Genomic DNA, 25,465 nt, shown 5'->3' on the forward strand with positions numbered 1-25,465 from the left:
ATTGATCTACTCACATTTGTGTGTTTTCGAATACTGCTAGGTTGGCAGAAGCTGGGGCTAGCAGCGGGAACTCACCCCGCTCCCTTGGTTTGAGCCAGCGTTGTCCGTAGACATCTCCAAGGTCATATGGCCACTGACATGAGTGCACAGAACGCTGTTAACTTCCTGCCAAAGCTGTACCTATTGATCTACTCACATTTGCGTGTTTTCGAACTGCTAGGTTGGCAAAAGCTAGGGTTAGCAGCGGGAGTTCACCCTGCTACCCGGATTTGAACCGCTGACCTTTTATATATATATATATAAGCATGTTCAGCGGTTCAACCTGCTGCGCTGCTGGGGACTATATATATATATATATATATATATATATATATATATAGTGTGCAAGCTTATATCCCCTTTTACTTAACTTTATGTTTATATATTTATATATACATACACACACAGAGTGTGCGTGTGTATGTATGTATGTGTGTATATATATATATATATACACACACACACACACACATACACAAATATATACATATACATAAAGTTAAGTAAAAGGGGATATAAGCTTGCAGAGTAAATGTCTATTTCACAACAAAATAAAAGAATCAGCATAATATACATCAAGCAAAAGGGGAGAGACCATATGTTTACTTCATCGTATACGGATCCCAGATCCCAGTACAGAGAGTGAGCCAACCCCTGATCAATACCATTGCCAAAAGGGATGGGAGGAGGAGGAGGAGGAGGAGGAGGATGATTTGGGGCCCTACGGTCCCTGGGGCCCCACTTACTTACCCTTGTTTGCGGCAGCCATGGGGTCCGAGCCGAGTGCCGTCCTTCCCTCCCCGCTGATCAGAAGGCAGCCATGGTTCTCTGCAAATGGGAAAAAGGCAAATAAATGCAAAGGCGGTGAGTCAAGTCTCCAGCCCTCAAGGAAAGGCCGGCGGCCTCCCTCTGGGTCCTAAGGACTGACACATCTGCAGCCACAACAAACGTTGAGTCAAAACTTTGCAATGCAAGAGGCAACCAGCGAGAATGGACAACGGACACAACCCCAAGCAGCAGGTTGGGATTTATTTCTTTTTTCCCCCAGTCCGCTCTGGGTTTCAGTCCGAACTTTAAAGGAACCATACAAGGAACCTATCCAGAAGGGAGGTTTCTTCCACAAACTATAAATCCCATGATGACACTGCACTGAGCCGTGGCAGTTCAAGTGGAATATAGAAGGGCATTCGTTGAACAGTATATAGGTGCATCCTTAGTAAAACTACAAATCCTGGGCTCCCCAGCATTGAGTCTAAGTGCATTCATCGAATAGTATATAGAAGTGCCCTTAGTAAAACTACAAATCCCAGGGTTCCCCACTATTGAGTCCATGTGCATTCATCAAACAGTATATAGATGCACCCTTAGATAAAACTACAAATCCCAGGGTTCCCACATTGTGTTCAACTTGAACAGTAAATAGATGTGCCCTTAGTAAAACTACAAATCCCAGGGTTCCTCAGCACTAAGTGCAAGTGCGTCCATCAAACAGTATATAGTTGTGCCCTTAGTAAAACTACAAATCCCAGGGTTCCTCAGCACTAAGTGCAAGTGCGTCCATCAAACAGTATATAGTTGTGCCCTTAGTAAAACTACAAATCCCAGAACTCCCCAGCATTGAGTCTAAGTGCATTCATCGAACAGTATATAGTTGTGCCCTTAGTAAAACTACAAATCCCAGGGATCCCCAGCATTGAGTCCAAGTGCGTCAATTGAATAGTATATAGATGCACCCTTAGTAAAACTAAAAATCCCAGAACTCCCAGGCATTGAATCTAAGTGCATTCATCAAACGGCATATAGTTGTGCCCTTAGTAAAACTACAAATCTCAGGTTTCCCCACAACTGAGTTAAAGTTGCACCCTTAGTAAAACTACAAATCCCAGGGATCCTCAGCACTGAATCCAAGTGCATTCATCAAACAATATATAGTTGTGCCCTTAGTAAAACTACAAATCCCAGGGATCCCCAGCATTGAGTTTAAGTTGAACTGTAAATAGATGTGCCTTTAGTAAAACTACAAATACCAGAACTCCCCAGCATTGAGTCTAAGTGCATTCATTGAACAGTATATAGTTGTGCCCTTAGTCAAACTACAAATTGCAGGGTTCTCCACTATTGAGTTCAAGCTGAACAGTATATAGATGTACCTTTAGTAAAACTACAAATCCCAGAACTCTCCAGCATTGAGTCTAAGTGCATTCACTGAACAGTATATAGTTGTGCCCTTAGTAAAACTGCAAATCCCAGGGATCCCCATCACTGAGTCCAAGTGTGTCAATTGAATAGTATATAGATGCACCCTTAGTAAAACTAAAAATCCCAGAGCTCCCAGGCATTGAATCTAAGTGCATTCATCAAACGGCATATAGTTGTGCCCTTAGTAAAACTACAAATCTCAGGTTTCCCCACAACTGAGTTAAAGTTGCACCCTTAGTAAAACTACAAATCCCAGAACTCCCCAGCACTGAATCCAAGTGCATTCATCAAACAATATATAGTTGTGCCCTTAGTAAAACTACAAATCCCAAAGATCCCCAGCATTGAGTTTAAGTTGAACTGTAAATAGATGTGCCTTTAGTAAAACTACAAATACCAGAACTCCCCAGCATTGAGTCTAAGTGCATTCATTGAACAGTATATAGTTGTGCCCTTAGTCAAACTACAAATTGCAGGGTTCTCCACTATTGAGTTCAAGCTGAACAGTATATAGATGTACCTTTAGTAAAACTACAAATCCCAGAACTTCCCAGTATTGAGTCCAAGTGCATTCATCGAACAGTATATAGTTGTACCCTTAGTAAAACTACAAATCTCAGGGTCCTCACCATTGAGTTCAAGCTGAACGGTATATCGATGCACCCTTAGTAAAACTACAAATCCCAGAACTCCCCAGCATTGAGTCCAAGTGCATTCATCGAACAGTATATAGATATGCCCTTAGTAAAACTACAAATCCCAGAGCTCCCCAGCATTGAGTCTAAGTGCATTCATCGAACAGTATATAGTTGTGCCCTTAGTAAAACTACAAATCTCAGGGTTCCCCACCATTGAGTTCAAGCTGAACAGTATATAGTTGCAACCTTAGCAAAACTACAAATCCCAGAACTCTCCAGCATTGAGTCTAAGTGCATTCACTGAACAGTATATAGTTGTGCCCTTAGTAAAACTGCAAATCCAGGGATCCCCACCACTGAGTCCAAGTGTGTCAATTGAATAGTATATAGATGCACCCTTAGTAAAACTAAAAATCCCAGAGCTCCCAGGCATTGAATCTAAGTGCATTCATCAAACGGCATATAGTTGTGCCCTTAGTAAAACTACAAATCTCAGGTTTCCCCACAACTGAGTTAAAGTTGCACCCTTAGTAAAACTACAAATCCCAGGGATCCTCAGCACTGAATCCAAGTGCATTCATCAAACAATATATAGTTGTGCCCTTAGTAAAACTACAAATCCCAGGGATCCCCAGCATTGAGTTTAAGTTGAACTGTAAATAGATGTGCCTTTAGTAAAACTACAAATACCAGAACTCCCCAGCATTGAGTCTAAGTGCATTCATTGAACAGTATACAGATGTGCCCTTAGTAAAACTACAAATCCCAGGGTTCCCCAGCACTGAGTCCAAGTGCATTCATTGAACAGTATACAGATTTGCCCTTAGTAAAACTACAAATCCTAGGGTTCCCCAGTGTTGAGTCTAAGTGCATTCATTGAACAGTTTATAGTTGTGCCCTTAGTAAAACTGCAAATCTCAGGGTTCCCCACTATTGAGTTCAAGTTGAAGCGTATATAGATGTACCTTTAGTAAAACTACAAATCCCAGAGCTTCCCAGCATTGAGTCTAAGTGCATTCATCGAACAGTATACAGATGAACCCTTAGTAAAACTCCAGATCCCAGGGATCCCCAGCACTGAGTCCAAGTGCATCTACTGAACAGTATATAGATTCACCCTTAGCAAAACTACAAATCCCAGGGTTCCCCACTATTGTTCAAGTTGAACAGTATATAGATGTGCCTTTAGTAAAACTACAAATACCAGAACTCCCCAGCATTGAGTCTAAGTGCATTCATTGAACAGTATACAGATGAACCCTTAGTAAAACTCCAGATCCCAGAACTCCCTAGCATTGAGGCTAAGTGCATTCATCAAACAGTATATAGTTGTGCCCTTAGTAAAACTCCAGATCCCAGGGATCCCCAGCACTGAGTCCAAGTGCATCTACTGAACAGTATATAGATTCACCCTTAGCAAAACTACAAATCCCAGGGTCCCCCACCATTGAGTTCAAGTCGAACAGTATATAGATGCGCCCTTAGTAAAACTACAAATCCCAGGGTTCCCCAGCATTGAGTCTAAGTGCATTCACTGAACAGTATACAGTTGTGCCCTTAGTAAAACTCCAAATCCCAGAGCTCCCCAGCACTGAATCCAAGTGCATTCATCAAACAGTATATAGTTGTGCCCTTAGTAAAACTGCAAATCCCAGGGATCCCCAGCACTGAGTCCAAATGTGTCCATTGAGCAGTATAGAAGATGTGTTCTTTGAATCCCAATTTGAAGGCCCGTCATTTCAGTGCAACGCTGAAGGGTCCTCCTCTGCACGAAATAGGGGAAGAAGCATCACGAAATCAGAAAGGGAATAAATAAGAATGCAATGCAGGTGGGGAGACCTCCCACCCCAACCCACCGAACCCCTTTTCCCTAAAAAGGAGCCTTCCTCGCGTGCAGGAATTTCTGCAAAGTTGATCTGCCCAGAACAGGTTCTGCCAGATGCTAAAAAGGGATTGCAGAACTCAGGGACTTGTTGCCTTCCTTGCAAAAACCCAGAGCATTGGCCTCTCCCCTGGATTCCTCCCGCTGAGAGATGCATGCATGGTATGTGTATTTCACAAGGCTTTCGTAGACACAAACACACAGCTATATCCATGTGCATGTGTGTGTATGGCCTGCATCAAGAGGAGCCTAGTGTCGAGATCCAGGGAAGTCATGCTCCCCATGCTCTATTGCGCTTTGGTGAGACCACTTGACCTGGAATGTTGTGTCCAATTCTGGGCACCACAATTCAAGAGAGAGATTGACTCTAAGCTGGAATGTGTCCAGAGGAGGGAGACTAAAATGATCAAGGGTCTGGAAAACAAGCCCTATGAGGAGCGGCTTAAGGAGCTGGGCATGTTTAGCCTGAAGGAGAGAAGGCTGAGGGGAGATATGATAGCCATGGATAAATATGTGAGAGGAAGCCACAGGGAGGAGGGAGCAGATCAAGGGTCTGGAGAACAAGCCCTATGAGGAGCGGCTTAAGGAGCTGGGCATGTTTAGCCTGAAGAAGAGAAGGATGAGAGGAGATATGATAGCCATGTATAAATATGTGAGAGGAAGCCACAGGGAGGAGGAGGGAGCAAGCTTGTTTTCTGCTTCCCTGGAGACTAGGACGCAATGGAGGAATGGCTTCAAACTACAAGAGAGGAGATTCCATCTGAACATGAAGAAGAACTTCCTGATTGTTAGAGCCGTTCAGCAGTGGAACTCTCTGCCCCGGAGGGAGTGTGGTGGAGGCTCCTTCTTTGGAAGCTTTGAAACAGAAGCTGGATGGCCATCTGTCAGGGGTGCTTTGAATGCAATATTCCTGCTTCTTGGCAGAATGGGGTTGGACTGGATGGCCCATGACTGTGAGAGCTGTTTAGCAGTGGAACTCTCTGCCCTGGAGGGAGTGTGGTGGAGGCTCCTTCTTTGGAAGCTTTTAAGCAGAGGCTGGATGGCCATCTGTCAGGAGTGATTTGAATGCAATATTCCTGCTTCTTGGCAGAATGGGGTTGGACTGGATGGCCCATGAGGTCTCTTCCAACTCTTGGATTCTATGTTCAGTAGTGGAACTCTCTGCCCCGGAGGGAGTGTGGTGGGGGCTCCTTCTTTGGAGGCTTTTAAGCAGAGGCTGGATGGCCATCTGTCAGGGGTGATTTGAATGCAATATTCCTGCTTCTTGGCAGAATGGGGTTGGACTGGATGATGGCCCAGGAGGTCTCTTCCAACTCTTGGATTCTATGTTCAGTAGTGGAACTCTCTGCCCCGGAGGGAGTGTGGTGGAGGCTCCTTCTTTGGAAGCTTTGAAGCAGAGGCTGGATGGCCATCTGTCAGGAGTGATTTGAATGCAATATTCCTTCTTCTTGGCATTATGGGGTTGGACTGGGTGATGGCCCAGGAGGTCTCTTCCAACTCTTGGATTCTATGTTCAGTAGTGGAACTCTCTGCCCCGGAGGGAGTGTGGTGGGGGCTCCTTCTTTGGAGGCTTTTAAGCAGAGGCTGGATGGCCATCTGTCAGGGGTGATTTGAATGCAATATTCCTGCTTCTTGGCAGAATGGGGTTGGACTGGATGATGGCCCAGGAGGTCTCTTCCAACTCTTGGATTCTATGTTCAGTAGTGGAACTCTCTGCCCCGGAGGGAGTGTGGTGGAGGCTCCTTCTTTGGAAGCTTTGAAGCAGAGGCTGGATGGCCATCTGTCAGGAGTGATTTGAATGCAATATTCCTTCTTCTTGGCATTATGGGGTTGGACTGGGTGATGGCCCAGGAGGTCTCTTCCAACTCTTGGATTCTATGTTCAGTAGTGGAACTCTCTGCCCCGGAGGGAGTGTGGTGGGGGCTCCTTCTTTGGAGGCTTTTAAACAGAGGCTGGATGGCCATCTGTCAGGGGTGCTTTGAATGCAATATTCCTGCTTCTTGGCAGAAGGGGGTTGGACTGGATGATGGCCCAGGAGGTCTCTTCCAACTCTTGGATTCTAGGATTCTGTGATTCTATGTAATAGACTTGCATGGTCCCATCACGAGATGGAACATTTCTGGAAATGCTAGCGCCATAAGGAAAGTTACTTTCAGGATAAATAAAGTGGGGTATAAATAAACCTGACCTTGAAGGAGCTGGGGGTGGTGACGGCCGACAGGGAGCTCTGGCGTTGGCTGGTCCATGAGGTCACGAAGAGTCGGAGACGACTGAACGAATGAACAACAACAACATAAAACAGTAATGACCTTGAAGGAGCTGGGGGTGGTGACGGCTGACAGGGAGCTCTGGCGTGGGCTGGTCCATGAGTTCACGAAGAGTCGGAGACGACTGAACGAATGAACAACAACAACATAAAACAGTAATGACCTTGAAGGAGCTGGGGGTGGTGACGGCCGACAGGGAGCTCTGGCGTGGGCTGGTCCATGAGGTCACGAAGAGTCGGAGACGACTGAACGAATGAACAACAACAACATAAAACAGTAATGACCTTGAAGGAGCTGGGGGTGGTGACGGCCGACAGGGAGCTCTGGCGTGGGCTGGTCCATGAGGTCACGAAGAGTCGGAGACGACTGAACAAATGAACAACAATAAATAAATACAACAACAACAATTGTCCTAGGCACTTGGGAAGTGTCCAACGTGGGATCCAATTCAACAGCCAGCAGAGTGTCTACTGGGGACACATCTTGTTGTGTTTCAAACAATAATAATAATAATAATAATAATAATAATAATACAGTGGCATTGAAGAAGGGAAAAATCCTTGAAAGTGAGGGCCGAAATACGCCCAATGGCCAAGCGGTCAAGTGTCCCCAGCCAGAGGCCTATCAATACCTGGGCAGACTACAGCTGGACAACATCAAACATGAACATGTGGAAACGGTGGTCAGCAAAGAATACTTTGAAAGGGTCAGGAAAATTCTCCAAAGCAAGCTCAATGAAGGCAAGACCACCAAGGCCATCAACACCTGGGCCATCCCTGTCGTAAGATACACTGCTGGACACAGGCAGAACTGGACAATTTGGACAGAAAAACTAGAAAACTCATGAATATTCATGATTCATTACATCCTCACAGTGATGTTGACTGGCTCTATCTACAGGGAGCACACGACTCCCATGTTACGCCAGCTCCACTGGCTGCCAGTTTGCTACCGGGCACCATTCAAAGTGCTGGCTTTTGGCCTATAAAGCCCTAAATGGCCCAAATTACCTGTCCGAACGCATCTCCCCCTATGAACCATCGCGGAGACTGCCCTGCTTTCCATCCCGCCATTGTCACAGGCGCAATTGCTGGGGATGAGAGACAGGGCCTTCTCGGTGATGGCTCCCCGGCTATGGAACTCCCTTCCTGGTGAGATCAGGTCAGCCCCCTCCCTCCTGTCCTTCAGAAGGATGGTCAAAACTTGGCTGTGGGATCAAGTTTTCGGGACAGGGCAATAAAGCAGCAATAGGAAAGATGACCGGGCCAATTAGATTTGACACTGATGACTAGGATGGTTTTAAATGGTGTATTTTCATATTTTGGTAAATGTTTTTTAATGTTTATGTATGTGTATGTGAATCTGTGTCCCGGCATTGAATGTTTGCCGTGTACATGCTGTGCTCCACCCTGAGTCCCCTGAGCTGGGTTGAGAAGAAGGGCGGAATATCAAAGTTTTGTAGGCACTGCCAGGCCATCAAATGCTAATCAAGGTGGTCAGTTGAAACATTCCCACCTAGCTCCAGCACACAAGAGTCCCTTGTCCCACTCTGGTCCTTCCACAGATATATCAACCCTTTTTCCTAGTTCCAACAGACCTCACTACCTCTGAGGATACTTGCCATAGATGCAGGCGAAACGTCAGGAGAGAATGCCTCTAGAACATGGCCATATAGCCCGGAAAAGCCTACAACCCAATCAAGGACAGCTAATTACCTCTCAACAAAAGATTGCCCCAGGCACTGCCAGGCCATTATATGCTAATCAAGGTGGTCAGTTGAAACATTCCCACCTATCTCCAACAGACAAGAGTCCTTTGTCCCACCCTCATCATTCCACAGATATATAAACCAATTTTCCTAGTTCCAACAGACCTCACTACCTCTGAGGATGCTTGCCATAGATGCAGGCGAAATGTCAGGAGAAAAATTGCCTCCAGAACATGGCCATATAGCCCAAAAAAACCTACAACAACCCATTCACACCTAGTTCCAACAGACAACAGTCCTTTGTCCCACCCTGGTCATTCCACAGATATATAAACCCACTTTCCTAGTTCCAGCAGACCTCACTACCTCTGAGGATGCTTGCCATAGATGTAGGCCAAACGTCAGGAGAAAATGCCTCCAAAACATGGCCATATAGCCCAAAAAAACCCTACAACAACCCATTCACACCTAGTTCCAACAGACAAGAGTCCTTTGTCTCACCCTGGACATTCCACAGATATATAAACCCCTTTTCCTAGTTCCAACAGACCTCACTACCTCTGAGGATGCTTGCCATAGATGCAGGTGAAACATCAGAAGAGAATGCTTCTAGACCATGGCCATAGAGCCCGAAAAAACCTACAACAACCCATTCACCCCCTAGCTCCAGCAGACAAGAGTCCTTTGTCCCACCTTTGCTCCACCCTGAGTCCCCTGAGCTGGGTTGAGAAGAAGGGCGGAATATCAAAGTTTTGAATAAAAAACATAATAAATAATACATGCTACATGCTACATGCTACATGCACAATGGAGGACCTTCTTGCGGCAACCCCAGAGGCACTCCTCCAAGTGGCCAGCTACTGGTCAAAGGACATTTAATCAACCTCCAAGCTTGCAAACTTTGTGTTTTGTTTGTTTGTTTTTAATGTAATACAACTGTTTGGTTTGCTCCTGACACGATAAACAAATAACCAGGAGGAAGAGGAGTCACTGGGTGGAATCAGAATGCAAAGAGTGCAAATGCAAACGCCAAAGGGTTCTGCATTTGCAATTACATTTGTAATTGCATTTGCAATTGCAATTGCATTTCCATCCACGAAAGGAAGGCATACGGCTGAGCAACCAGCCTCCGTTCCCCGAAGCCACAGCAATTCAGAGCAGAGCAAAGCAAAGGATGCCAAGCACACGCCAAACGGTCGCCTCTGCACCAAACGGCTGCAGAAAGGCACACAAGTACAGGCTCGGGAAGCACGCAATGGGTTGGGGGGGGGGGGGGGGGAGCCTCAAGGCAGCTCAGGGAGGGAAGCATTCTGCACACGACCTCACTACCTCACTACTTCTCAAGGAACTGCCCACGCAAGATGTCAAGGAAAGCCAAGAACCTGCTTTAATCGGAAACTTCTCAAAGCACAGCAGACAAAGAGTCAGTACAAGAAAACTGCACTCCAAACCAGAGCTGATAGCTGGCACAACAACTGCCCATGCATGGCCGTCTGCAAAGGGATTGCTTTTCGGGGGAGAGAACGAGGAGGGGAAAATATTATTATTATTATTAACTTTATTTGTACCCCGCTAGCATCTCCCGAAGGACTCGATGCGGCTTCCACGGGCCGAAGCCTCAAAACACAATACAATAGAAAGCATAACACAACAATAAACAAAGCAAATCAAAACAATTAAGCAAAATAACCACAATGACAATACATCAATACATCAAGACACTATTAAAACTGTTCAATGTATTGTCGAAGGCTTTCATGGCTGGAATCACTAGGTTCTTGTGGGTTTTTTTCGGGCTATATGGCCATGTTCTAGAGGCATTTCTCCTGACGTTTCGCCTGCATCTATGGCAAGCATCTTCAGAGGTGTGAGGTCTGTTGGAAGTAGGAAAAATGGGTTTATATATCTGTGGAATGGCTGGGGTGGGGCAAGGAGCTCTTCCCTGCTGCAGTTAGGTGTGAATGTTTAGCTGATCACCTTCATTAGCATTTGAAGGCTTGCCTGAGCCTGGGAAAATCTGTTGCTGGGAGGTGTTTAATCTGTGCCTGGTTTTTTCCTCTCTGTTGTTTAGCTGTTATAATTTTAGAGTTTTTTAATACTGGTAGCCAGATTTTGTTCATTTTCATGAAAATCTGGCTACCAGTATTAAAAAACCCATTTTTCCTACTTCCAACAGACCTCACACCTCTGAAGATGCTTGCCATAGATGCAGGCGAAACGTCAGGAGAAATGCCTCTAGAACATGGCTCTATAGCCCGAAAAAACCCACAAGAACCTACTATTAAAACTGGTTCGGCCGATGCCATGGGGTACAGGGTGAAAAGTGCTAAGATGGCAGGAAGAACGTAGGATTAAAAGTGCGGTGTGCAGCAACAATAGTTGTGCTAAAGTGCATCTAGGACTTGGGATGGGGATTCCTAATCTGCGAAGGCACATCGGAACAGCCAAGTTTTTAGGTTCCTTCTGAAAACTGCTAGAGTAGGGGCCTGACGGAGATCTTTTGGAAGGGCATTCCAAAGTCGGGGGGCCGCCACAGAGAAGGCCCTGTCCCGTGTCCCCACCAAGCGCGCCTGCGACGTAGGTGGGATCACAGATGATCGGAGCGAGCGTGTGGGTTCGTAGATGGAGATGCGTTCACGCAGGTAGGGTGGTCCCAAACCGTTCAGGGCTTTGTAGGTGAGCACCTGCACCTTGAATTGGGCTCGGAGAATAAATGGCAGCCAGTGGAGCTCCTTAAACAGAGGGGTAGACCTCTCTTGATAATGAGCTCCAGTTAGCATCCTAGCCGCTGCCCGCTGGACCAATTGAAGTTTCCGAGCCGTCTTCAAGGGCTGCCCCACGTAGAGCGCATTGCAGTAATCCATTCTAGAGGTGACCAAGGCATGGACCACCCCGGCCAGATCAGCCTTCACGAGGTACGGTGAAATCTCCCCATCCCACCATAAGATACGTTGAGTGCCCCTTATCCAAAATGCTTGGGACCCAACCTGATCTGGACTTCTTTTTCCATTTTGGAACTATTACACTATGCAACACTAGGATTTCCATTCCTGGGTCATAATGATGATGATGATGATGATGATGATGATGATCATCATCATCATCATCATCATCATATGGAGGCAATACCATCAAGGCCATAAACACCTGGGCCATCATCATCATCATATGGAGGCAATACCATCAAGGCCATAAACACCTGGGCCATCATCATCATCATCATCATCATCATCATATGGAGGCAATACCATCAAGGCCATAAACACCTGGGCCATCATCATCATCATCATCATCATCATATGGAGGCAATACCATCAAGGCCATAAACACCTGGGCCATCATCATCATCATCATCATCATCATCATCATCATATGGAGGCAATACCATCAAGGCCATAAACACCTGGGCCATCATCATCATCATCATCATCATCATCATATGGAGGCAATACCATCAAGGCCATAAACACCTGGGCCATCATCATCATCATCATCATCATCATCATATGGAGGTAATACCATCAAGGCCATAAACACCTGGGCCATCATCATCATCATCATCATCATCATCATATGGAGGTAATACCATCAAGGCCATAAACACCTGGGCCATCATCATCATCATCATCATCATCATCATCATATGGAGGTAATACCATCAAGGCCATAAACACCTGGGCCATACCTGTCCTAAGATATACTGCTGGCATCATAAACTAGACGCAGACAGAACTGGACAATTTGGACAGAAAAACAAGAAGACTTACAACCATTCATAATTCATGACATCCTCGCAGTGATGTTGACCAGCTCTATCTGCCGAGAAGGTCTGGGGACAGAGGACTCTTACAAGTCAAACAAGCAGTTGAAGAAGGAAAACACGATGCCCTGGCAGAAGATGTCAAGGAAAGCCAAGAACCTGCTTTAATCGGAAACTTCTCAAAGCACAGCAGACAAAGAGTCAGTACAAGAAAACTGCACTCCAAACCAGAGCTGACAGCTGGCACAACAGCGCCTTGCATGGGCAGTTGTTGTGCCAGCTATCAGCTCTGGTTTGGAGTGCAGTTTTCTTGTACTGACTCTTTGTCTGCTGTGCTTTGAGAAGTTTCCGATTAAAGCAGGTTCTTGGCTTTCCTTGACATCTTGCATGGGCAGTTCCTTGAGAAGATTGAAGGAAAAGTGGACAAGGAGAAGACCTGGTGATGGCTCATGAATGGGACCCTGAAGAAGGAGGCAGAAGAAGGACCGATCCTTGCAGCCCAGGAGAAAGTCATCAGAATCAAGGCCATTCAGGCCAGGATCGAAAAATCAGCGGATGACCCAAAATGCAAGGACTGTGCAAGGAAGAGGGTGAAACCATGGATCATCTCCTCGGCTGCTGCAAGAAAATTGCAGAGACGGACTACAAACAGAGGCACAACTCTGTGACCCACGACTCTGTGACCACACCTGGAATATTGTGTCCAATTCTGGGCACCACAATTCAAGAGAGATATTGACTCTAAGCTGGAATGTGTCCAGAGGAGGGCGACTCAAAGGATCAAGGGTCTGGAGAACAAGCCCTATGAGGAGCGGCTTAAGGAGCTGGGCATGTTTAGCCTGAAGAAGAGAAGGCTGAGAGGAGATATGATAGCCATGTATAAATATGTGAGAGGAAGCCACAGGGAGGAGGAGGGAGCAAGCTTGTTTTCTGCTTCCCTGGAGACTAGGACTCAATGGAGCAATGGCTTCAAACTACAAGAGAGGAGATTCCATCTGAACATGAGGAAGAACTTCCTGACTGCGAGAGCCGTTCAGCAGTGGAACTCTCTGCCCCGGAGTGTGGTGGAGGCTCCTCCTTTGGAAGCTTTTAAGCAGAGGCTGAATGGCCATCTGTCAGGGGTGATTTGAATGCAATATTCCTGCTTCTTGGCAGAAAGGGGTTGGACTGGATGGCCCAGGAGGTCTCTTCCAACTCTTGGAGTCTATGATTCTATGATTCTATGATTTTTAATTTTTGTATGTATGTATTTTATCTTTTGTAATTTAGCTGTAAATCGCCCGGAGCATTCTCGGATGGAGGGCGATTAATAAGTAATTGAATAATGATGATGATGATGATGATGATGATGATTCCAGACTGACAAAGTTTTGGAACACAACACACCAGATATCACGATTGTGGGAAAGAAAGAAGTCTGGATGATGGATGTCGCCATTCCAGGTGAGAGTCGCATTGAGGAAAAACAACAGGAGAAACTCAGCCGCTATCAAGACCTCAAAATCGAACGGCAAAGGCTCTGATTGCATCAACCAGTACAGGTGGTCCCAGTGGTCATAATGGGCACACTGGGTGCAGTGCCAAAATATCTCAGGCGACATTTGGAAACAATAGACATTGACAACATCACAATCTGTCAACTGCAAAAGGCCCCCTGACACGGATCTGTGCGCATCATTCGAAAATACATCACACAATCCTAGATGCTTGGGAAGTGTTCGACTTGGGATTTTGTGATTATTATTATTCTACTACTACATTGATACCCCGCCCTTTTCACCCCAATGGGGGACTCAGGGCAGCTTACAGACCACGGCATACAATGCCGCACTACACATATAAAAATAAACATGAGACAGAATCCAGTAGAGCACTGATGAAATGGATGCGCTGGGAAAGTATCAAGACCGACTTCTCCCTGTTGACGACCAGGCCCAGAGACTGGAGGAGAGACAAAACTGTGGAGATATTTGTTTGGAGTCGATGGCGGGACTTCGCCACTATCAGCCAATCATCAATATAAGGGTAGACATGATATATCAATTTAAACATACAGTAATAAATATGACAGATCAATTGAACAATTCAAATATAAATACAATAAAAAGCTTAAAAGCAAACATTCGGTCCCAACCAAAGTGGGCTGACGACATATCAATTAAACAATCAATTAAGCAATTCAATAAAAATACAATCAAACATCTTAAAAGTAAACATTTAAAACATTTATTAAACGTCAAATTACGTTATGACTTTACAAATTAGGCACCAAAACCATCATGTTTAACAACAAATCAACAGAAGAAGCAGTTCAATACACAATAATGTTATGTAGTAGTTACTGTATTTATGAATTTAGCACCAAAATATCACAATGTATTGAAACAGCTGTGGATCCCGGAGGATTGCGTTGGATAATATGGAACGTTGGATGAGTGAAGGTTGGATAAGCGAGACTGTACTGTAAACACAACAACAATAATGAAATCCATTGTTGCAACTCAGGGTGGTTTCACCTTGCTCCCAAACACCACCACACCAGGGCTGTAGATTTTGTAGTTTATTGAGAAAAAAGGCAAAGTCAAAACATGGAATAAGAAATGCAAATGTTCCATAAGCAGGACAGAGGCTTAAATGCAAAACCACAGTTCCCACGATCCAAAGGCAAAAACATGAAGCCTAATCCTTCAGGCAATGATCAAACAAGAGTCCATGGTAAAACAGTGAAACACAAGACCCAAAATCCCAGATTCAAGAAGCCAAAAGCAAGCTGCTTAAAGCCAAGGTTAATCCATAGAAGTTTGCATGGAAATAGCCACGTTGAACTGACAACTCCCGTTTGTCAGCCAGAAGGCTAAATACCCTTTGCAATCATGACACATTGCGATGACCCTTGGCCGACTTGGCTTCTCACTTACCAGCTAAGAGAGAGCTCCTCCGAACCCTTAATTCTAAGTGTTCTTGCCTGCTCATTCACTATCATTTCACTATCTTCGAGGCTCTCTTTATCTTGGTCCAGCTGGACTAGATCACTATGGGAAGGCTGAGGAAGCGAAGACAACTCCACCTGGCCGTTCTCTATCCCACTGACATTCTTTTCCCCTGAGAACTGACGTGTTGGGGTTCAGCCTGCTCTGTGTGAACCTGAGCCCCAATCTCTGTGTGAACCTGATTCTATGATTGTATTTCCAACTGAGCAAGCCACTGAACATGTATCTCTCCCTGACAGTGTGGAAACTGTTGTTGATGCTGAGGTCCGTGGCAAGGAAAGTGAAACTGAACAGCCGGATGAAAATGTTTTGGAATCCAGCAGTGATAGCTCTCCACCTGGGTTTTTTAATGAGGATCGAAGGGAACAGATAGCTAGAGACAGGAGTGATTCACAGTTTCTACGAAGGTCAAATAGATTACAGGAGAGACAGGCCCAGGTTTCAAAGTCAAGGAGCGTTTCAAGGAATAGTTTCTTTGGCTTAAGGGGCCTCCTTCCAGGTGTCCCGTTAGATCAAGCAACGTTTGGGACTGCGGCTATGCCTTGGCAGAATTCCTGTGTTCCATGGCTAGTAATCCCAGAGGAGTCTAGTTTTCAAGTACATGGTTAGTGAGATGCTAACAGGTTCCTGGTTTTTGTATTCTGGTCTTTGGAATTTTGCTCAAGCTCAGAGATTTTCCTGACCGCTGTGTTCCCATTGTGGCTTTTTGACTTTGCATTTACCTTTCTTTTATAACCAATTTCTCATCAATAAAAAGGATTGTTTTTCCTACAGTCCAGTGTGGTGGATTTAATCTTATGGTCTCGTTTCCTGATCTGGGATGCAACATGACTTGATGTTTCTCCTGCCACACTGTCTGAGGCAGGCACCACAGAAATCTGAATCCCATCATCCTCTTCCTCAGGGATCTCTGGCTCACAAGACCCACAGGGTTCAGTTTCAGACTCAGAATCAAACCGAGTCACAACATCCATGGATGTTTCATATGCAGTGGATGCATGTGGACCGAGAGTAATTCAATGCATGCAATTTCTAATAAGCAAAGGAGCTCAGCTTGGAGCAATGTGTATTAGGGACGGACGTATTCACCCAGCGCATGGCCCAGGGTCAATCGAGGTCAGGCAGGAAGTGAGCACAAGGATATAGAAATCCAGGTCGAAAGCTCAATGCAACAATTATGGAAATTCATTGGCCTTCTAAAGAAAAACTCTGAAAAACTGCTCACTCATTGTATGCAGAAACCAGAACGGAATACAAATGCTCCTGGAAGCGCTTCCAGAAACAATGCAAGAAGAAAAGAAGGCTGCTCTGATTCAATTACAAGGAGGAAGGATTTGCACAAGCCTTATGGGATGAGGAAGGAAAGGAAGGAATGGAGAAGGAGAAGGAAAAGAGAGGGAAGAAAGGCTGGCCAAGGCTCAACCCTTCCGTGAACCAGGCGCAGATCCCTCTCCAATGAGAAAGGAAAGGGAGTTTGCTCTCAATTGCAATGGGAAGAGGGAGGCAGCGTGGTGCAATGGTTCGACGGCGTTGCGCTGTGGCTCTGCAGACCCGGGTATGAACCCGGGTCTCATGAGAATCTCATGAGAATCTGCCCTTTGCACCGAAGCCTCTCTGTCAGTGTCTACATGAAACTCATTGACAAAGTGTCTCCATTTGCGCAGCCACTGAGGGACTTCCTTGGGCAAAGTCACTCTCTCTCAGCCTCAGAGGGAGGGAAAGGCAATAAACCTGGCCATGGAAACCCCCATGGCCTTTGAGCGCTCCAGCTGGAGGTCAGCTGTGACCAGCAGTGCTGCAGAATGGAGGGTGAAAGAGAGAAACGTGCCAAGAGGAAGGCACATCAAGCCAACCCTGACCGGGCCTGCCTTCCGCCTGGAAACCGATGCCCTCACTGAGGAAGAAGACGCAGATCAAGAATAGGGCTCCACGGCCACGTACGAACCCACCGCCAGGACACCGAACTTGGAGGACTATCATCCTCGGACTACATACAAGGGATTGCCTAAGTAAGTTGTTGCAACCCAGAGCAGGAAACGAGGCCCTAAGATAACCATCCACCACACTTGACTGTGAAAAAACAATCCTTTTTTATTGAAGAAAAATGGTTACAAAATAAAGGAAAAATGCAAAGTCAAAAGCCACAGCAAAATCAGCAAACATGAATGTCCATGAACAAGATCAAAAACCCAAAGCCACACTGTAAAATACTGGAACCTGTTAGCAATCCACTAACCGTACTTGGTGTCCTAGAAATCTTTCAAGACGATGGCCAGGGAAACCGGGAGAACTGCCAAGGTCTTCATCAATCTAAAACGATGCCTGAACTAAGAAAGTCAGCCTGGCGGAAGGCACTTAAAGCCGAGGAATTGGTTTCGTGAAACGCCTCCCTGCTTTGAAGCCGTTGTTTGTATTTCTTTTAATCTGGAAGACCTTCGCAAGCTGAGTGATTTACTCCTGTCTTGCCAGATCTGGCCCTTCTGTTCTCATTAAGGTTCCCAGGTGCAGAAGGGAGTGAAAGGTCATGGCTTCCCTCTGAAACATTCTCATGAACACTGGTACTTTCATTTTCCAAATCTACAGAAGTTTCTTCCTCACTAATTTCAGGAGCACTGACATAAAGAAGTACATTTTCATTAGCATCAGGAAGTACATTTCCATTAGCATCAGTAAATATATTTTCATTAGCATCAGGAGGTACAAACAGAAAATCAGGTTCAAACTCAGGCTGAACCCCAACATAAGTAAGTAAGAACCCTAGAATAATAGGGTTGAAAGAGAGTGCTTCTGGGGCCCTTCCAAACTGTACAGTAACGCCCCTGTGATTTTGATTGGGAAATTAATAATAATAATAATAATAATAATAATAACACTTTATTTATATTCCGCCCTTCTCACCCCAAAGGGGACTCAGGACAGATCACAGTACACATACTTGGCAAACATTCAACGTAGCAATCAAAAGCAATGTCCAAAAAGCATGAAAATACAATCCAAGGCAATGATTATCCAGACAGGAATCAAACAAGAAGAAAGAACAGAACAGATGCTGCTATTCAAGTTGAAAGGCTAGAAAAATCCATAAAGACGAGACCACTTGAACAGGAATTCCATGAGGCTTGCACTCGGTCTCCAAATGATGCCTGAGCTGACAAGATTCTCTACAGGCAAACCTTAAATCCCCAAAACCGGTTTCGTTTCCCCCCAGTCTTTGGCTTTAACTGACAAATTCTTTCAGATCTAGGTAAACATTGAGCCTCTTGTCGATTCTGGCTAATCTCCAGCTGCCAACTCTGTTTATCTGACTCCTCATTAACTTTTCCAGGTCATAGAATCATAGAATCAAAGAGTTGGAAGAGACCTCATGGGCCATTCAGTCCAACCCCATTCTGCCAAGAAGCAGGAATATTGCATTCAAAGCACCCCTGACAAATGGCCATCCAGCCTCTGCTTAAAAGCTTCCAAAGAAGGAGCCTCCACCACACTCCCTCCGGGACAGAGAGTTCCACTGCTGAACGGCTCTCACAGTCAGGAAGATCTTCCTCATGTTCAGATGGAATCTCCTTTCTTGTAGTTTGAAGCCATTGTCCCATTGCGTCCTAGTCTCCAGGGAAGCAGAAAACAAGCTTGCTCTTGCTCCCTCCTCCCTGTGGTTTCCTCTCACATATTTATACATGGCCCTCATCATATCTCCTCTCAGCCTTCTCTTCTTCAGGCTAAACCTGTCCAGCTCCTTAAGCCACTCCTCATAGGGCTTGTTCTCCAGAACTTTTATCATTTTAGTCGCCCTCCTCTGGACACATTCCAGCTTGTCAGATTGTTTTCCAAACTAGAATCTGGAGAGCTCACAGGCAGAGAGAGTAAACCTTCCTCCCAAGGCCTGACAGGAACATTCTCATGAGAATCTGCCCTTTGCACCGAAGCCTCTCTGTCAGTGTCTGCATGAAAACCCATTGACCAACGTGTCTCCATCTTGCACCTCAGAGTCAGGCCCAGCATCCCCCGCATCAGAAGCAACAGGGGACTGATTTCCCTCATTTCCTACATCAGACGCAGAAACATCAGGAGACTGAAACACAATCACAGGTTCAAGCACAGGCTCAGGTTCAAGCACAGGCTGAGTCCCAAAACAAGCAGCATGAGACTTCCTGCCACGCAAGGGGCTTCTGGGAAGAAGAAGCATGGCCGGGGGGGGGGGGGCACCCACTGCTGCAACAGCCCTTGCCCGGTAAGTCGGGCAAGGCATGTCTTATATATGTACACCACGTTTTTTCACTTATCACAGGTGGTCCTGGAACGTAACCACCCATGATAAGTGAGGAAACACTCTACAGAGTTCGAGAAGGAACCAAGGGAAGCAAGGCTGGGATATTTCAACGCAGGGAAGGGCGAGATTGTTGTGGAAGGAACACATTACATTAAAATTAAACACAATAAATTTAAATAAACATTAAGTAAACCATGTTTGTCATGGAGCAGGAAGGGGAGTGCTCTTTCATGACTCCATTGCATAGTTATGTGTGTGTGTATGTGTATATATGCATACAGTACAGAGCTCTAGAGAAGCTTTCAGTCTAAACTGCTTTGAGTCTCCACTGTGGAGAGAAAAAGTGGAGTATAAACTGTCACGATGCCAGGGCTCTGCCTTTACAGAGGCAGAGATGAACCAAACAAAAGCCCGTGTGTATGCGTATATATGCATACAGTACAGAGCTCTAGAGAAGCTTTCAGTCTAAACTGCTCTGAGTCTCCGCTGCAGAGAGAAAAAGTGGGGTATAAACTATCACGATGCCAGAGCTCTGCCTTTACAGAGGCAGAGATGAACCAAACAAAAACCCAGTTCGTATAAAACAGTTTAATTAAAACAGCACTTACTTTCTAGCTGTTTTAATAGTCCAAAATATAAAACATAAAGTTAGCACTCAGCCACAGAATATAAAACAAAAATTGATAGCAAACGCTACACCGCAGTCAAAGGGTCCAGTTTGGTGGTCAAATGCCGAGAATTCATTGAGCGAAGTCCAGGGATCAAGAGTCTATACTGTAGTTTGATGCTCAGGCGTCGGTGGTGGCCGGGAGGGCCTTTGCACAATTAAGACTCGTGCGCCAACTGCGACTGTATCTCAGGAAGGCGGATCTGGCCAAGGTGGTCCACACCTTAGTCACCTCTAGACTGGATTACTGCAATGCACTCTACGTGGGGCTGCCCTTGAAAACGGCCCGGAAATTTCAGATGATCCAACGGGCTGTGGCCAGGTTGTTAACTGGGGCGACTTACAGGGAGTGGTCAACCCTCCTGTTTAAGGAGCTCCACTGGCTGCCATTCATCTACCACACCCAATTCAAGGTGCAGGTTCTTACCTACAAAGCCCTGAATGGTTTGGGACCTGCCTACCTGTGTGACTGCATCTCTGTATACGAACCCACATGTTCTCTTCGTTCATCTGGAGAGGCCCTGCTCTCGATCCCGTCAGCATCGCAGGCGCGTTTGGTGGGGACGAGAGAGAGGGCCTTTTCAGTGGTGGCCCCTCGACTCTGGAACTCACTCCCTAAGGACATCAGGCATGCCCCAACCTTGGCAGTCTTTAAGAGGAGCTTGAAGACGTGGCTGTTCCAGTGTGACTTCCCGGATTAACAATCCCATTGCACTTTGTCCCTCTAAAGCACTTTACATTTTTTAGGTCTGTTCATATGTCTTTCCACAAACGCCACTATCACCTTTTCGTCTATGTTTCAGCACTATTTTTAATTTTACATTTGGCCTTCCCACAGTTTTAATTGTATGTTGTCTTATTGATAATGTTATATGTTTATGTTTTATTTTAATTGCTTGTATTGTTGTGATTATTGCTTGTATTGTTGTAAGCCACACCGAGTCCCTTGGGGAAATGGTAGCGGGCTACAAATAAAGTGTTATTATTATTATTATTATTATTATTATTATTATCAAAAGCCAATCCAAAGATTCAAGGTTCCAGGGTTCCAAGAGTTCAAGAGACAGATACCAAAAATCCACAAACCTGGGGGGGAAACCAGCAGCATCTACCATCAAAATAAAACAAATACTTTTCTCCCGAAGATCAGTCCCAAAGATAGCGTCTTATATCCAGAAACACCCAGCTGCAACCCATCTCTTGCATGCCTCCACCCTTCATTGCTTTCACCCATGAACTCTTACTTACAGATTACTCAGCCCTTTAGAACTAAGACTTACATTAACCCTTCCATCACCAACTGCTAGGCTTACCACCACCAACCACCATCAACTGCAGAACATGATACATGACATAAACAAGCATCATTATCATCATCATCATGATCTAACTCAAGAATAGACTTTCAGGTTTGCAAATCTGCTCGACTTTCCATTCGGCCTCCGACATCCCCAACCAGAAAACGTTCCTCGTGTTCCCCCTTTAACGGGGGTCTTGTGCCCCTAATCCCTGCAAAAAGGGAGGGCCGGACATACGAACCGCACTTTTGCAAAGTCAGCATTAGAAATGGGAGATATCTCTGCCCCAAAGTACCACCAACTGGAGATGAGGACGATGTGATGATTATTGCGACGTTTATGGAAAACAGGCAAGCAGGAGCAATGTCCCACAAGATCTCGAAAGTGGGTTCAAAACCATTCCTGCAGGTGCATCCACACCATAGAACTAATGCAGTTTAATACCACTTTAACTGCCATGGTGGGTCAGTGCGATGGAATCCCGGGAGTTGCAGCTTTGCACGCCTTCTTTGCAAAATAGTGCGTGCTCCCAGGATACCATAGGTAGTATTGTGCAAAAGTGTTTTGCAACCGCACTCCTTCCGTCGTGGAGATGCCCAATCCCACAGCAAGCAATCTCTTGCGTTGGAGCAGCATCGCAATTCACAATTGCTGTTATGGTGGCTTCTCTTTTCAACAGAATGCCTTGCGCAAGAGGCTGCAAAAGGGAAGCGCATGGGGATGGCAAGGCAGGAAACATCCCGGGAAGGAGAGAAGAGAAGAGAGTGACCTGGCCCACTTTTCTGGAAATGCCTCAAAAGGCTCTTGGGAGGAAAAGGAGGACAAGGCTCCTCCGCCAAAGTCACCTCCTGGAAACCATGTTTGCATTTGCACTCCTTTTAAGGCCAGCCTGCCTATTATCCAGGCATGGGCCTCCTTCCAGGTGTTTTGGACTGCAATCCAGTCAAGGTGGCCCCAGAGGTGATCAGCACACTGGGTGCAGTGCCTCAAGACCTTGGCCTGCACTTAAACACAATCGGCGCAAACAAAATGACCATCCACAGGCTGCAAAAGGCCACCCTACTAGGATCTGCACGCATTATTCGCCGATACATCACACAGTCCTAGACACTTGGGAAGTGTCTGATGTGTGATCCAATTCAACAGCCAGCAGAATGATCTTGTTTGTTGTGGACTCATCTTGTTGTGTATCAAATAATAATAATAATAGTGATTGGCACGCTGGGTGCAGTGCCTAGAAACCTTGGCTTGCACTTAAAAACAATTGGCTGTGACAAATTTACCACCTGTCAGCTGCAAAAGGTCACCTTGCTCGGATCTGCATATAATAACAACAACAACAATAATGATAATAATAATCATTGTCCGACGTGTGATCCAATACAACAGCCAGCAGAATGATCTTGTTTGTTGTGGACTCACCTTGTTGTCTATCAAATAATAATAATAATAATAATAATAATAATAATAATAATAATAATTGTGATTGGCACGCTGGGTGCAGTGCCCAGAGAACTTGGCCTGCACTTAAAAACAATTGGCGCTGACAAATTTACCACCTGTCAGCTGCAAAAGGCCACCTTGCTCAGATCTGCATATAACAACAACAACAACAACAACAACAATAATAATTGTGATTGGCACGCTGGGTGCAGTGCCTAGAGACCTTGGCCTGCACTTAAAAACAATTGGCGCTGACAAATTTACCACCTGAAAGCTGCAAAAGGCCACCTTGCTCAAATCTGCATATAATGATAACAACAACAACAACAATAATAATTGTGATTGGTACACTGGGTGCAGTGCCTAGAGACCTTGGCCTGCACTTAAAAACAATTGGCACTGATAAATTTACCACCTGTCAGCTGCAAAAGGCCACCTTGCTCAAATCTGCATATAATAACAACAACAACAACAACAACAATTGTCCAATGTGTTATACAATACATCAGCCAGCAGAGTGTCTGCTGTGGACTCAGCTTGTTGTGTTTCTAATAATAATAATAATAATAATAATAATAATAATAATAATAATACATCACACAGTCCTAGGCACTTGGGAAGGGTCCGACATGTGATCCCATACAACAGCCAGCAGAGTGATCTTGTCTGCTGTGGACTCACCTTCTGGTGTTTCAAGTAACAACAACAACAACAATAATAATAATACATCAGCCAGTCCTAGGCACTTGGGAAGTGTCCGATGTGTGATCCAATACAACAGCCAGCAAAGTGCCTACTGTGGATTCATCTTGTGTTTATAATAATAATAATAATAATAATAATAATAATAATAATAATAATACATCACACAGTCCTAGACACTTGGGAATGGTCCAACGTGTGATCCAATACAACAGCCAGTAGAGTGATCTTGTTTGTCGTGGACTCATCTTATTGTGTATCAAATAATAATAATAATAATAATAGTGATTGGCACGCTGGGTGCAGTGCCTAGAGACCTTGGCCTGCACTTAAAAACAATTGGCACTGACAAATTTACCACCTGTCAGCTACAAAAGGCCACCTTGCTTGGATCTGCATATAATAACAACAACAACAACAACAATAATAATAATAATTGTCCAACGTGTGACCCAATACAACAGCCAGCAGGGTGTCTGCTGTGGACTTATCTTGTTGTGTTTCTAATAATAATAATAATAATAATAATAATAATAATAATCCTAGACACTTGGGAAGAGTCCGATGTGGGATCCAATACAACAGCCAGCAGAGTGTCTGCTGTCGACTCATCTTGTTGTGTTTCTAATAATAACAACAACAATAATAATAATACATCACACAGTCCTAGACACTTGGGAAGTGTCCGACATGTGATCCAATGCAACAGCCAGCAGAGTGTCTGCTGTGGACTCATCTTGTTGTGCTTCAAATAACAACAACAACAACAACAATAATAATACAGTCCAAAACTAATAATGGATACAGAGCCACTTTGAGTCCCCTTTCGAAGAGATAAAGTGGGATATAAGTAATAACAATAACAATAATAGTAGCCTCTTCAAATTTCAAATCCAATTCCAAACGGTGAAATTTCCTGTGTTTTTAATGCTTGATTTCGTATTGTTGTGTTGTACATTATTTCGATTTTGCATTTTATGTATTTTGCTTGTTTCATTGTGTTTGTGTTATAGCTTGTATTGTATTGATAGGCATGGCCTCATGTAAGATGCACCGAGTCCCCTTTGGGGAGATGGAGCCGGGTATCAATAAAGCATTATTATTATTATTATTATTATTATTATTATTATTATTCCAAGGCGGTGCAGAGAGGGCCTGGCTGTGATTTCAAGGCTGCCTTCCTGCAAACTTGGAAGCTTTATTTGCAGAGGATTCTTTTATTGGAAAATAATAATAACGAATGCATGATGCGCCTCTCCCTCGGAAGAGTTGTGCATGTTTTGAGAGCTATTACAGACTCACTGGCACACTTAATGTTCCCAGGAGGGAAATGAATGGCTCCAAAAACTTTGTGAGTGCTATTACGTAATGATAGAAAAGGCACAGAGCATTGCAGCATTGGCTCCCATTTAATTTTCACCTTTTTTCACCAGGCTGCCATCCTCGCCCCGTCCATTTCAAACTATGCATTCCAACTGGGATTTGTCTTGTGTTGTGTTTGAATCCCGTGCCCGTGTCTTTCAATACGTGTGTCTAAATAGCCTAATACTTTTTAACACTGTTTATATTTAATTGTGTTTTAATGTTGGCATATTGGTATATTTT

General features: G+C 44.9%; 1 protein-coding gene across 1 annotated transcript in view; it reads right to left on the minus strand.

Annotated features, from left to right (window-relative positions):
- The window catches only part of ADISSP (adipose secreted signaling protein), an 87,908-nt gene that overhangs the window by 38,316 nt on the left and 24,127 nt on the right, over positions 1–25,465 (minus strand). The window contains exon 2 of the mRNA XM_067468424.1: positions 790–867. Within this exon, the coding sequence (XP_067324525.1) occupies positions 790–808 (19 nt within the window). The 5' untranslated portion in view covers positions 809–867. The remainder of the gene's footprint in view (positions 1–789; positions 868–25,465) is intronic.

Source organism: Anolis sagrei, chromosome 5 (assembly GCF_037176765.1).
Source record: "Anolis sagrei isolate rAnoSag1 chromosome 5, rAnoSag1.mat, whole genome shotgun sequence".
Taxonomy (NCBI): Eukaryota; Metazoa; Chordata; class Lepidosauria; order Squamata; family Dactyloidae; genus Anolis; species Anolis sagrei.